Source organism: Glandiceps talaboti, chromosome 21 (genome assembly GCF_964340395.1).
Source record: "Glandiceps talaboti chromosome 21, keGlaTala1.1, whole genome shotgun sequence".
NCBI classification, from domain to species: Eukaryota; Metazoa; Hemichordata; class Enteropneusta; family Spengelidae; genus Glandiceps; species Glandiceps talaboti.
This window is the reverse complement of record NC_135569.1, coordinates 2886367-2901380: the sequence shown is the minus strand read 5'-3', so window position 1 is coordinate 2901380 and position 15014 is coordinate 2886367. Positions and strand designations below refer to the sequence as shown.

The 15014-nt window shown below is 34.1% G+C and overlaps 1 protein-coding gene across 1 annotated transcript in view; it reads left to right on the top strand.

Annotated features, from left to right (window-relative positions):
* The window catches only part of LOC144451708 (uncharacterized), a 91952-nt gene that overhangs the window by 43462 nt on the left and 33476 nt on the right, over positions 1–15014 (top strand). Inside the window, exons 8-9 of the mRNA XM_078142611.1 lie at positions 542–640; positions 11938–12018. Of these exons, the coding sequence (XP_077998737.1) occupies positions 542–640; positions 11938–12018 (180 nt within the window). The remainder of the gene's footprint in view (positions 1–541; positions 641–11937; positions 12019–15014) is intronic.

The following is a 15014-nucleotide window of genomic DNA, read 5'->3' as shown; positions in this document are numbered from 1 at the left end:
AGCTAGTGTAAGAACTTTTAGAAATCCTTTGAGTTGAATTTTGTTGAGACCATGCAGTTTTCAAGTGTGTTTTAATACAACAAAAGTAAGGTAGTTAAAGTAAGTTAATATCATAACTAGGCAAAGCCAATAAGCTCGCGCAGGGTGGATTCATTTGTGACCGACTGCCTCATGATGATATTGCAGATAGCACCCTCCGTGTGGAGAATGTGCACAGTATATAGGACACGCATGCATAGTCATTACGCCGCAATGCATCCTTGGGTAATACCACCCAAACAACGTCGCTTTGTATATAGGACATGCATGTGTACTAATCATTGAGCCATTATGTGGCCGATGCATGAGGTATTAGGCCATACAATGGGTTGTATGTCTCCAGCTACACCTTCCCAGACATTTGATTTCATTTGGAATATTTTACATCATTTAAAAAGAAGGATGTAAATCTGTGATTTGATAGTGACTTTCTCAAGATGTCATTTCTCTATTTGTCTTGTGCTGGTCACAACTACTATTTTTTCTTTATTTACCTTCACAGCTGCATGAAAATCACTACGATACTGGTCGGGCTTTGCAAGCATTGGTTAAATGTCCATTACCGAGATCTGTGGATAAAAAATGGACTGAAGAAGAAAACGTAAGTCTCTTTCTGTCATGTTGTCATTTGTAATAAACCATTGATTTTATTACTCTGTTAACCCCTTCAATACTGAAAACATTCCCGCCAAAATTGTTTGGACAAAATTCTTGTTTTATGTAAGTTTTTGGCATATATCAACTTCATTTTAGACTGGAATTAAAGAAATGTTACTTCCTAATAAAGTAATATTATTGTAATTATGAAAATATTCATATAAATTGGGTCCCCATATTATTTAAAACTCGTCTCTAGTCATGAAAGGGTTAAATGAGCTTTCAGTTCTCTAAGATAGACACAAACTAAAACTATTGTCATATATATCAACATCTTGATACAATTGTGATGCGGTATTGAATGGATGTTGGTTTAATTATAGTCTCAGTAGGAAGTTCAAGTTCTATAAACTTGCAGTGTAGTGTTTTGCAACTTCCAATGTTTACACCATCTTGATCACAGGGTGATTAGAATCACACAGCTGAGGAACCACTATCACCCACTTGTGTAATCTACCACATTGAAGACCAATAGATTTAGTTTGCGGCTATCTTAGAAAAAAATCGAAGGCTCAATTACCAGTGTCGTAACTTGTGTATGTCTATACTTGATGGTGTGTGTCACGTACATAATCTTGGCATTGGTTGAGTAGTTTCAAATCAACTGTCGTTGTCCTGAGGGACACATAGGCCATAAAATTGAGTATCCGTCAAGTCTTATCAACGTTTCTCAGTTGAGTACAAGCAGCTGACCCTTGTATCTCTAGGATCGTGTGCCAAGATGAATTTGTATCCAAAAATTGACAACTTTTGTGAATTTATGTCCAAAAATTTGACAACTTAGGTGAATTTATCTATGAAAATTGATAACTTAGGTGAATTTATGTCCAAAAAATTGACAACTTAGATGAATTTATGTCCAAAAAATTGATAACTTAGGTGAATTTATCTATGAAAATTGATAACTTAGGTGAATTTATGTCCAAAAAATTGACAACTTAGGTGAATTTATGTCCAAAAAATTGACAAGTGAGGTAGAAAATAGAGTAAAGTTATGTAGAAAATAAAGGAAATTAGACAATTTTTTTTTTTACAGTTAAGAGTAAAATAAAACCCATGCAGAAAATATGGTAAAATAAAATCAACATCAAAAGCAAATAAAATAATAACTTTGAATTCAAAGATAAATAAAAATGATAAAAAAGCATATAGCATGTCTCTGGTATTCGGGCATTGAATCCTTCTGTTATCTCCATGGCAGTGTTCACTTTTATTTTTGACAAAATTAGGTACAGTAAGCAAGAAAGAGAAATTCTCAAAAATTTGTTTGTGATATTATTATTTGAAAATATGAAATTCCTACCCTTAAGTGTTGCAGGTAAATTGGTCTAGCTATATTTTTATTGCAGTTGTCAATTCTTAGGTGAGGACAATTTCAAGTAACAATTGTACAGAGCTCACTGTGAACAAAATCGGAAAAAAATGATACATTATTAAATTTCATATATGTATATTTTATGCTTTTCTTCTAATGTACTATAAATATATGGAATTTATTATTGTGTCATTGTTCTGATTTCATTCACAGTGAGCTCTGTACACAAGTTACTTGAAACTGTCCTCAAATATGAATTGACAACTTTTGGGGGTGATAATTTAAGTGTTAGGTCCACTTTAATTTGGTAGTCTGTGCAAGTAGAAAGTAGACACTATATGTAAATAGCTGATCCAGTCAGCCCATCATATTCAGAACAAATGTTCTTGACACCTTTCACAACTACTGAATATAGCAATATAACAACTCATAAAATATGTTAGCGAGACTCATTTCCATATAGTAAATGCTTTTACATGTATTCGGGTAGAATAAGTCCATAAAACTCTCCATAAGGGTAGTTGTAAGGTTTACTTTGTATTATTCCAGCCATCATTATTACGCTTAGTACTTGGCACATTATCAGATTTTCATCTTTCCTGTGTAACAGTTGTGCAGCATTAATGTGTGTTATCATGGCTTTAGGGGGCTTACAACTAATGGTCTGTAGTTGTATAGCATTCTATCCATGGCCACTGACTTAAAAGCTTAGCTACATGAAAAGCTGATGGTATTAAAACACATTACTGTTGCTGTACTAGCGCTATAATCGCTTCTGTTGTATAGAACCCATGCTGTGTGGCTAAGGGGTCAAAATGAACATTGCAACAATACCCTTGATGTACCATGAACAGGGCTGTATATACATCTCAATATACCAAATCCCCTGATGTACCATGAACAGAGATTATTTTGGCAGCATTTTGCCACATCCCCTGATGTACATATACCATGAACAGAGCTTATTTGGGGAACCATTATACCATATTCCCAAATCCCTTGGTTTACCATGGCCAGTTTTTGCACCATACACCCGAATGTGCAAATAAACCCCTTCCCATAATATTACACCATCATTTATGTGTCCTTTGTGATGTAGATGTGATGCATGGTATCCCATGATGCATTGTAATAGTCTGTATATTTACGCATTGAATAGTGTTACACAGTGCAAACAAAGTGTACATTTGCTGGTAATATATTCATGAAAGATCTTCTGTTAATAAGTTTTATCGTGGCCATGTTTCTTGTACATGTTAATACAGCCCTAAGCCCTGTGGGCGTTACAAACAGGCTGTATACAAATTACAAGTCATCTGTCATGAGGGGTCTTATGTATGATACCGCCCTCTATGGTAAGATATTACCATATTGTGTTGCTGTCTTTGAATGAAAATATGTCACATTTCTGAACAAAATGATAAATGTTTTGCTTTGTTCTGTCTCCTGTCAAAGTGTCATGTCTATGTTGTTAATGATATGCTGATTCAAGTTTACAAATGAGTTGTGTAGTACTAATAGTGAAAAGAAATGCATATGGAACTTATAAATCAGTCCATATAAATAGATGTAAAATCCGACGTTTCGAATAAATATTCTTTTTCAAAGGAAATATCGGTGAGATACAGAAATGTTAGGTTAACACCTGAACATATCTGAATGTAATAATTAATAGTGTTTGTGCTGGTTTTGATAAAAGGTACTTGGTTTTTCATAAAAGTTTTTGCTGGTTTTGGCAGTACGCTTGTGAAAGTGCAGTAGTATAGTACTAATAGTGTTCAGTTTGTGCTGGTTTTGGTAAAAGGAAACACTGTATTTCTGTAAAAATTGATGAGATGTATAAGATTCCATACTACTGTAAACCTAGATATTTTCACTACTACAAAATTTTATAATTTTAGTCTTCAGCTAGTTCTCAAAGACTAATTTTTACTAATTACCAGACTGGTACATTGTGTTCATGTACATGAAGGCATTTTAGGCACTGTTTATTTTTGTGTCTTTGTTTTCCAGTGAAATAAGCAAAAATAAGTCTTCAGCGAAAATTTCCAGGTTTACAGTATCAGTAGTTGAATATCATATTGGCATAATGACACTAACAGACTAAATATATAGAAGTATAGACAGTAGTCCCCTCCGATGCCTGTAATAGAAGTTTGTCAATTTTACCTTACTTACACCTGTAATATTATCACCCTGAAGAACTACGTTTTACAAAAGATCGTCCCTCCTAATTTTCCAGAGAACTGTCATTTGTACCAGATTTCCCCAAAGTTCTAAAAACCAGCAAACCATTGAATACATTCAAAACTAATATGTACAAGATTTTCGCATCACCATTTGTTAAGTTATAAACCTTAGCAACATATTGAACACAGAGGAAATTAATTTGTACATAGCAACATCTTAAGCATATTGAAAACTAATTTGTACAAGATTTTCGCATCACCATTTGTTATGTTAGAAACCATAGCAACATATTGATCATAGAGTAAAGTCATTTTTACTGTATTTACCCATTTTGCCTCATTCTGTTGTTAAAGTTCTTAACATCGTCAAAAACACCAATCTGTGCAGTGTGCCCTGTAAGCCAATTCGACGCACCACTGATGCACACAACTTCTCGTGATGCACCAAAATTTGGTGTTCCCTTATCTCTAGCTATGTGGTAACTCACAAGAAATGCCAGTTTTTATCATTTTGACCCAGAACAACAATATTTGACTGTCATTAGAGGGCACACTGATTCTATGTGTGTATGATGTAAACCGAATAATATGATGAAACCCTATGACGTGTGATTGCAAGTGTGGCGTACTTGGAGTATTTGCAGTGTTCTCTGTGGCAGTACTCTTGTGAAAGTGCAGCAGAAAACACTGCAAAAATAAGTGTAAGTACCCCTGAGTATTCACACTGTCATCCACATGGCATGGGGTTCTGTTATTATTACATATATTTATCCAACACAACAAATTTCTGTAAAAATGACACTGCAGTCACACACTTTCATATCAAACGAATGATCATGTCCTCATTTGCATATCATTTGCATGCAAGTATGCAATAATGTTTTTGGTATTGCACTGCAGTGCAAATACCACTAGTATGCCAGTGCACCGGTGCAAGTAATCTCTAGTACATATGTAATATTATGAAATATTCCAATGTGAACATAAAGACTTGATTGATTATTGAGAAAAGGGGAAAAGAGGCCCCATGAAAATAAAGGTTGTCGTGTACTGTACATAATGACAATATCTAAATTTGGTATTTTTTTCTTACCAAAATTTATCCCATAATTATTATGAAAATGATATAGAGAACAATGAATTTGATCAGCTTTTCTCCCAATCACTCTCTCATGTCTGTTATTAAGAAGCTAAAACCTTTTTTTTTTTACAAACATGTATGACATATACGTTATAGATTGTAATCTAACTTTGTCATAGAAATGACAAGAATTAGTTACAGTAAGGTTTGATATGGCCTACGGCAACGTGCCTTCATCAATAGTTAGTATATCCAAACCAGGATGTATGGAGCAGGTGTGATACATCGTGTCAAAGGGCAAAGGTCAATAAGTCATAACCGAGTCTGTTACAGCAGAGAAGGCCAACAGAGACCGTCAATATACATTACTGATATGATTATCAGATGTGATTTATAGTGAAGTGTGAAGTATTTGATAGAATTTAGATGTTCTACAGAATTGTAGGTCTTTTTTATTTTCTAATTCTGTGTATTAGTGGCCACATGTATGAGGATTGGGTATTTCTTTTGGATTTTTAATTTACAAAACAATTTTATCATGGCTTCCTACTTGATAAATCAATGTGAAACAAAATAGACCAAGTCTGTGTTTGTAGCTCAATACATAGCAAAAAGCTCAAAAGTGTGTAAAAAGTTTGATATTGTACGTACAATAACAAAGATTTGACATATTTATCAATCTTCTGCAATTTATTGAGTTCCAACCAAGTATTTGGGATATGTTGTTTCATATTCAAGTAGGACACCATGGTAAAATTGATTTGTAAATTAAAAATCCAAAATAAATACCCAATCCTCATCCATATGGTAACTTTAATAAGTTCTTTATAGCGACACAGATCAAAGGTAATCGTGGTGTCCACTCAGAAGATGGTACCTTGTATATTTCATACTGATCAAAAACTTGTTAAACCATCGCAGTTTGTGAAATTGTGATAGATAAGGAAAGGTAAAAGTACACCAAGTAATATCATAGCAAATTCTGTTCAGTAGTACATTCATAAGAATTAATGAATGTAATTTTAACCGTGCTCAAAAAATAAATATTGATGAAGTATATCGCAAAGCAAACAATATAGTGTTCCCTTATCCTAGTTCTAAATTACTATTTATTGGAAAACACATAAATTATATTAGTTTGCCTGAACTTAAATATTATTGTACATTATAATAATAGTGTAGATTACACTTCACTGGAAAATCTCCAAATATTTGACTTTTCTTACACATTGTGTATTATATGTGTCATTTTTTGTGTTGTTGACCCATTAAACTGTCACATACATGTATTTTATTCATTTGAGATGTCTGAAAGTCAATAACTTTATTACCAAACTGTGTCCTTATAAAAAGCCATTAATGAAAAGATCTTTCCCAAATACAGCATGAATTGTACAATATACAAGAATAATTAAAGTGTTAGGTGTTATCAGATTTATGACTAGATACTCTAGATACATAAAATTGCCTACTTTTATTATCATAATTGTACCATTTTTACAACTACTTAAGGAATATTATACTCCCATGATGTTCTACTAAACATTTATTGATGTGTTCATTTCTAGTTTTACTGTTTTGAATCTATATAATGATGTCACAAAAGCCTACTAAAGTGCAAAATTAGATCGAAAATTTAAACAATTTTTGTAGTCAATTACTATAGCTGATTAAAATAGATCACACTGTTGCAGTTCATCAACATATGGACTACTTGTATCAGTGAGTTAGAGTTTGTCAACAAATGAACTACATTGTATCAGTGAGTTACAGTTTATCAACAAATGAACTACATTGTATCAGTGAGTTACAGTTCTTTTCAGTTACTTCAAAAGTTTGAGCATAGGCATTGCTGGCACCTGTACATAGCAGAAAGATTAAACAGCTGGAAGTTATTGTTACTAATACATATATACCACCAAGTTAGTTATGCCAGATTGCTGTAGGCTTGAATAAGGAAGCAAATATGCATGTAATAGAGTTGAAGACAAGCGTCTATGGTTACAATGCCTGAAAGCTCAGTCAACACAGACATCCACGATGTATACCTTCAAGCCCACTCACTCTGTCATTGTAGACATCCACTACCTACCCACTCAATCACTCACTGTTTTGCTTGATTTGTACATCAAAATTATCGACTCAAAAATAATTCTCTGTGTCTGCATTTTTAGGTTTCATTCTTGTACATGATAAATGTAGAGTTAAAAAAACATGAAGAGAATGATGTACTAATTATCGATAAAAGGGTTGCCTGTGTTCTCTATCAGGAAGAGTAGTCAGTATAGTAAATGATTCATGTATGTATGTATGTATGTATGTAGATGAAGTAAAGAGGCCAACATTACAACTAGTGGAGCCACAGTGATTACTTGTGACAGACAGTCTTAGTACAAAGTAATAGATCTTTGGAAAGATTTCACGGTGGTTTGATTTAACTGTTAAAATGTCAGTTGTGCTACTTTTATCTCAGAATAATAGTTTGGAAAATGTGAGCTTTAAATACAACCAGTGACAGGCAAGCATCTACAAGAGCGACTTGTTACAAACAGGGAACATAAATAAATGAATTGGTATAATAACATTTGGCAAAGCCTGTTGGAATTGCAGCAACTTATAGTATGTTTCATGGTTTGATATGAATTGTTTTATAGTGTTTTTAGCACAACTGAACTGAGGTTCAGTAGTGCTATAGGGATAGCCCGGCATCTGTCTGTCTGTCTGTCTGTCTGTCTGTCTGTCTGTCTGTCTGTCTGTCTGTCTGTCTGTCTGTGTGGATGTGTGGATGTGTGTGTGTGTGTGTAAACAACTTAAGGTCAAAAACCGCTGAACCGATTGCCATGATATTTGGTGAGTCCATTACCTATAAAACAATTTTATAGCCTTTTTACATGTGACGTGTGATATATTAGGGGAACTTGAATTTTGTTTGTGAATGTGAGCTATTGTGTGTGAAGAGAGCACAAATCTACCTTTAACAAATCATGAAATGTAATACTCTCTGTACTCTCTAGTTTCAACATCATGAACATGCAATATGCCAAGTATTGGTTATCCAATTAATTTAGTTATTCTCCCTGTGTGTGACAAGTCCACTATGTAAATGTTTACCTGTAGGCAATTGTACTCTGACAGAACCACATTATGTGTGCATGCAAGTGTGGCGTACCAATGCTTGCGGTATTCTCTGCGGCCATACTTTCATGAATGTAATGAGTGAAATTGCAGAAAACACAACACCTCATACTTTTCATAGGTGCAGTAGTTTGAGATCTGTCAATAGGGAACTTGCAATATCCAAACTGAGCATGCTCAGATGCAAAGGACTATGGGATTAGTTATTGTAATATCTTATCTGGAGCTATCAATAAAATATACCTCCTACAGTGGTTAGAGTAACCACTACTAGATTATTTGTGTTTACAAACAATGTAACAAAATTGTTTACAATACTGATTGATTCATAAATTATTTATCATCATATTTCCCATGATGCACCATTCAAGATATCCAAGATGGCGGGTGTTCAACTTCCCTATTGCAAGAAATAATTAAATATGTTGTAGTTTGTAACTACGTAAATAATTGTTTACATAAATAATGGTTTGCATAACACAAAAAATTATAAAACAGACCGGGACAACCCCTTTATATTATAATTTATAACAAAATGATATCTTTGATGTGAATACAGAGTCAGAGTGTAAAATGTTTAACCATAGACTAATAATGTACTCTGTTGGTAATAAAATGACAAAGTCACCATATGGAGCCGAAAAAAATATTGGAAAAAACTAACTTAAGGTTAGCCACTTTTGCTGTAAGCATTATTTACTCAGGATTATATTTCATACAGATGTTAGTCATCAGGAAAAGTGTAGACATTATTTCTAAACATAAATATATTATATCAGCTTTTGTCAAAATGAAGCAAATACAGATACATGGATTGAGGCAAGACATAGTTATTAAATATAATGATATGATTAACCACACATAATACCATTTATACAAAATATGATTACTTTTGTCATTTTTCAATTTCCATACATACTATATCAATTTTATGTTTGCCATATTGTCCAAGTTTTGAATTGAAAAAGTCAATTATTAGTTGTGAATTATTTATATCTATCATAAAAGTGTCATTTCCAATGATGTTTTATTGTTATTAAATGAAAATGAAGTAGACACAAAAAAGTAAAAAATTAGTGTATTAGAATTGATGTGAAGGTCACAAATGTGGTTGGTTTTATAGTGTGACTTTATACATTGTTGTAGATGTCATTTCAGATTAATATTTGGTTTTTAGATAATGGTTGTATGTGTCTGATTGTTCTCTATCACTACCAGCACTTTTAGCTGCATATGTGTTAGATATTAGTAACACTTGGTGCTAAATCTGTCTCAACATGTATGTACATAGTTCAAGTAATAGTTGTAAAAATAATAGTCACGAATGCAGACATGCACACACGTATATTCACACACACACACACACACACACACACACACACACACACACACACACACACACACACACACACACATGCGCGTGCGTGCACGCACGCACACACACAGCATGGACATGCACACACTTGCACAGTTAATACACACACACACACACACACTTGCACAGTTAATACATACATACACACACCGACAGACAAACAGACAGAGAACATGCACATGTACACACCTGCACAGTTAATAAACACACACACACACACAGTTAATACACACACACACACACACACACACACACACACACACACACACACACACACACACACACACACACACACACACACACACACACACACACACATATACACATTTATGTTCCGTGAAGATTAAACTTTGCTAGCCAATTTTCAAGGGACAGGTAAAGTACATTGTAACACTATATCAATCAATATGTGAAATCAGTTATAAGGAAAAGTCCAGTCAGGCTACGCAATTGTACTCAATCTTACTCAATTTGGAAATCTTGTGAAGAAGTCCTACTATACTTGACATGTGTTCAGTCATTTGGACATTTCCAGCAAGGGTTTATGGGAAAACCTCTGGTTATGACATCACATTCACAGCTATCTCTTCATCTGGACAAATACATCATGTGTATATTGTTCTAATGTAGAGTAAAAAGTCATGTAAAAAGCCTAATGATGTCTCAAAATCAAACTTACACTATCAGCTCGGCTGAGCAATATGATAAATGTACTGGGGGTTTTGTGGTGGGTAACACCAATGTGTCTGCACTATGATAAATATACTGCAGGGAGTTTTTGTGATGAGCAGTTCTAGTGGGTCAGCAATATAATAAATATCCTGTAGGGAGTTTTTGTGATGGGGAACACTGGTGTGTTGAGTGTATAATAAATGTACTGCAGGGAGTTTTTGTGATGGTAACAGTATGCACACTGTGTGTCCACAGTATAATAAATGTACTGCAGGGAGTTTTTGTGATGGGTAACAGTATGCACACTGTATGTCCACAGTATAATAAATGTACTGCAGGGTGTTTTTGTGATGGGTAACAGTATGCACACTGTGTGTCCACAGTATAATAAATGTACTGCAGGGTGTTTTTGTGATGGTAACAGTATGCACACTGTGTGTCCACAGTATAATAAATGTACTGCAGGGAGTTTTGTGATGGGTAACAGTATGCACACTGTGTGTCCACAGTATAATAAATGTACTGCAGGGAGTTTTTGTGATGGGTAGCTCCAGTGGGTCAGCTGTATTATAGATGTACTGCAGGGACTTTTTGTGATGGTAACAGTACTCACGCTGTGTGTCCACAGTATGATAAATGTACTGCAGGGAGTTTTGTGATGGGTAACACCAGAGACAAGGTCACCTTCTATGTCATGTTTAATTTTAGTACACACATTTTCTTATCAAAAATATTGCACTTGTGAGGATTACTATGGGGTTGTATGTCAATTGGATTTCTTTATTTATGGGAAGGTTATTATCAAGGGTTAATTGTACACGTTGATATTTTCACTACTAGAAAATTTTGTGGTTTTAGTCTTTACTTGGTTCTCCAAGACTGATTTTGACAAAATACTAAGCCTAGTGCAGTGTTAATTAATGTACAAAGTATACATTTTAATCTCTACACTTATTTTCATATTTATTTTCCAACAAAATAAATGAAAAATAAGTCTTTAGCATAAATTATATTTTGCTTTCCATATGGAATGGTAGAGCTATACCACAAGGAATGGTTTCTATGGAAACCATAACTCAGTAGTCTTTCAGTTTAGGTCATGTTTGTACTTTTCCATGCTATAAGAGCCTTTGCTAAGGCTTTGAAAAGATGTACTATTGATGACAACAGAAAATAGTGAACTTTGGCCTGTAACCTTCGACCCCACAGTTTTTGCCGGATCTTTGAAAGATTGTGTATTTTCCAAGAATGAGATGAGTTTCATTTCACAGACGTTACCATGGAAAACAAAATAGTCTTGTTATTAGTGACAACATTACAAGATATTGTCAATAAACTTGCGTATTTTTTTATGATGTTGCAACAACAAGAGAACAAGAGATTGACACAGTGACAGGGAATGTCAAATTACAATCACTAAAATAATCAGAATATTGTCAAGTGTTATAATCTTTGTTTTTTCTTTTTCTTATAGAAACGGTTTGTGAAGGGATTGCGACTCTATGGTAAAAACTTTTTTCGGATCCGTAAGGAATTACTGCCACACAAAGAAACAGTAAGTATTGAGCAGATTCTCTTAATGTTGGTTTACGTAAGGTTTATGTTCTAAAGTTATTGATGCTATCGAGTTTATGTTATAAAGTTAGGCAAAAAAAGAAAAAGAGAATTGTTTCTGGTCATTGCACGCATCACTTAAATACCCTTGCGTCGGGCTTTTTTGTTTTTGTGTTTGTCAGCCCATGAAGTCTACAGATCCGGGGGAGAAACACAAAAATAACCTTCCCTACTTCACTGAAGACAACTTGAACTGCAGAGCCAATCATGAACAAGCAAATGACATCTGCCCTACATACATATTTGCTCTAAAGTACTCAATAAAAAGAACAGTATCTGCCATAAATAGTAGATTGAGTAACAGGTGTGTTGAGAATTTAAAAAAAAATCGCAGCATCGCACCATTTTAGACAAACTGTCCTGACCAGAAACAATTATTTTTTTTTGGCCTTATTGATGCTATCAAATTATTGTGAAATGTTTGAATGTGAGGAATAAGTATGAAATGTTGTTGTTTGGAGTTATTTGTTGTTGTTGTTGTTGTTGTTGTTGTTGTTGTTGTTGTTGTTGTTGGCGATAGTAAAGATGATTATGGAAATGATTATTATGTTATTGACAATGAAAAGACCAGTTACTAATCAGAATTAGAATGACGAGGATCATGATAATAATGATAATGATGATGACAACTACGACAATGATGATGATGATGATGATGACGATGATGACGATGACGATGACGACGATGATGATGACTATGATGACGACGACAATGATGATGATGATGACGATGATGACGACGACAATGATGATGATGATGATGATGATGATTACAAAGAGACAAATTACTAATTAGAATTAGAATGATGAGGACAACACGACAATATGATGATGATAATATATAATGATGACAGTGACGACAACGATAATGACAACTGATGATAAAATTGATGACAAAAATGATGATGATGATGATGATGATGATGATGATGATGATGATGATGATGATGATGATGATGATGAAAACAAAAAATAATGAAGAGCAGAAGAACATACTGGTGACAAGGAAGATCAGAGTAAGATCAGACCACACAAGGAGATTTTAAGTGCTGTTAATTTTGCTATTTAGGGCATCCTTTATCAATGTTATTAGTCATTAATCTTAAAAGATTCAACTGAATCAGTCTAGAGGAAACCATAGTCATGAACAATATATCTTAGTACTGGCTTCTGTCAGAGCTGTTGTGTTTGTGCACTGTTGGTCTTGTGGTGTAGTGAAAGTGGTGTCTCACTAACCTGGATAATAATGGACACACATCTGTAAAAAAAAATTAAAAAAACAAACAAATCAATATTCATGATATTATGATATGATACAATAAGAGGACTATACGATAGTGTTAAGGAATATTTATAATATTCTTATTTCATATCATAAAGTTAAATCAATCTTCTTATTTCATATCATAAAGTTAAATCATATGAGATACTTTGAATATGATGTTGTCATACTGCGACCATTACATGATATGAATAACAAGTTTGTTAAATTGAGGTTGTCAGCATAATAGTAATTTGACTTGACAGTATATTGAGTGTGGTCTGACCTTTGACCTTTGACCTTTAAGGATTCATTTGTGAGTTTTATGACACCTACTGCCTGCAGCATCTCATTATTTCAAAAGAACATTAAATAGTTGATCACCCTGTGTTCATTAGTTTTAGGGTATAGCAGAACATATCTGCCTCACTATTGAGGAAAATGTTTATATGTTACTGCCAATTTCATCTAACTTTTCCAAATGAGTGTGTGTTACAAATGTATTTTAATGTTGGTTCATGCAATGTTGGTAGATATGGGCAACACTTCAGACACACCAACTCATTACATCAACTAAAGTAATGTTACAATGTAGCCATGACAGTATTACAGTATAGCCAAGTTGGTGTTATGGTGTAGCCAAGTAAAAGTGAACAATGTAGCCAACTAGCAACAGCAGTGTAGCCAAGTATGTGCAACATTGTAGCCAAGTCAGTGCTACAGTGCTATCAAGTCTATTATCTTACATTGTAATATATTGTTAAAAGTAACAGTGTAGCCAGTTCAGTGTTACATTGTAACCAAGTTAGAGTTGCAATGTAGCCAGTTCAGTGTTGCATTGTAGCCAAATTAGAGTTACAATGTAGCCAGTTCAGTGTTGCATTGTAGCTACATATAGGTTTGTTACTGTGTAGCCAAGTCAGTGGTACATGTAGCAGTGTAGCCAGTTCTTAGGTATATTGTTGCCAAGGTAGTGTTACAATGGCGCCAGTACAGCGTAGCTAGGTTAATGTTGGGAGTGTGGTCAGTAGTCAAATTAGTCTACAGTATAGCCATGTAAGTATTATATTACACAGTCAAGTAGCTATCGGTGAATTGTCTTTGAAGCTGCACTAAATGGTGACCTGAAAAATTACATTTGCCTATCTAGCATGTTGTCAGTTCCAGTTGACTAGAGTCATTTATTAGTTAGATTATAAGTAGGTACAGTATATGTAGTGCCCTCGGCTGTCCACACACATAGCCAATTCCCACATGTCTCTAGGCTATTCACACTGACAGCCAATTCCCATGGCTCCATCTACCTGTATTCATGTCTGAAGTCTATTACATAAACATCACTACTATACTGGGGTATACTGTCAGGTGAATCATTCTAAGATTTGAGTGGTGCTTAGTCTGCAAGAAAACACATAAATAATGATATCGGAACTGTGACGGTTACCATGTAAACTGATATTAATTTCTTGTGTACTATGATACACTTTCGTAGGTCAGAATACTAAAAATTGATATTCTGACATAAAATGAATTAATCGTAACCTTTCTTCCTCCTTTAATTCTGACTCACAGATAATGTTGTCAGCATTTCACATTTTTAGGTAATTCCATAATTTGTTAATGACCCATGTTGGATTAGGAGTACTGTAATATTTGAGTGAGTAAAACAGCTTTCT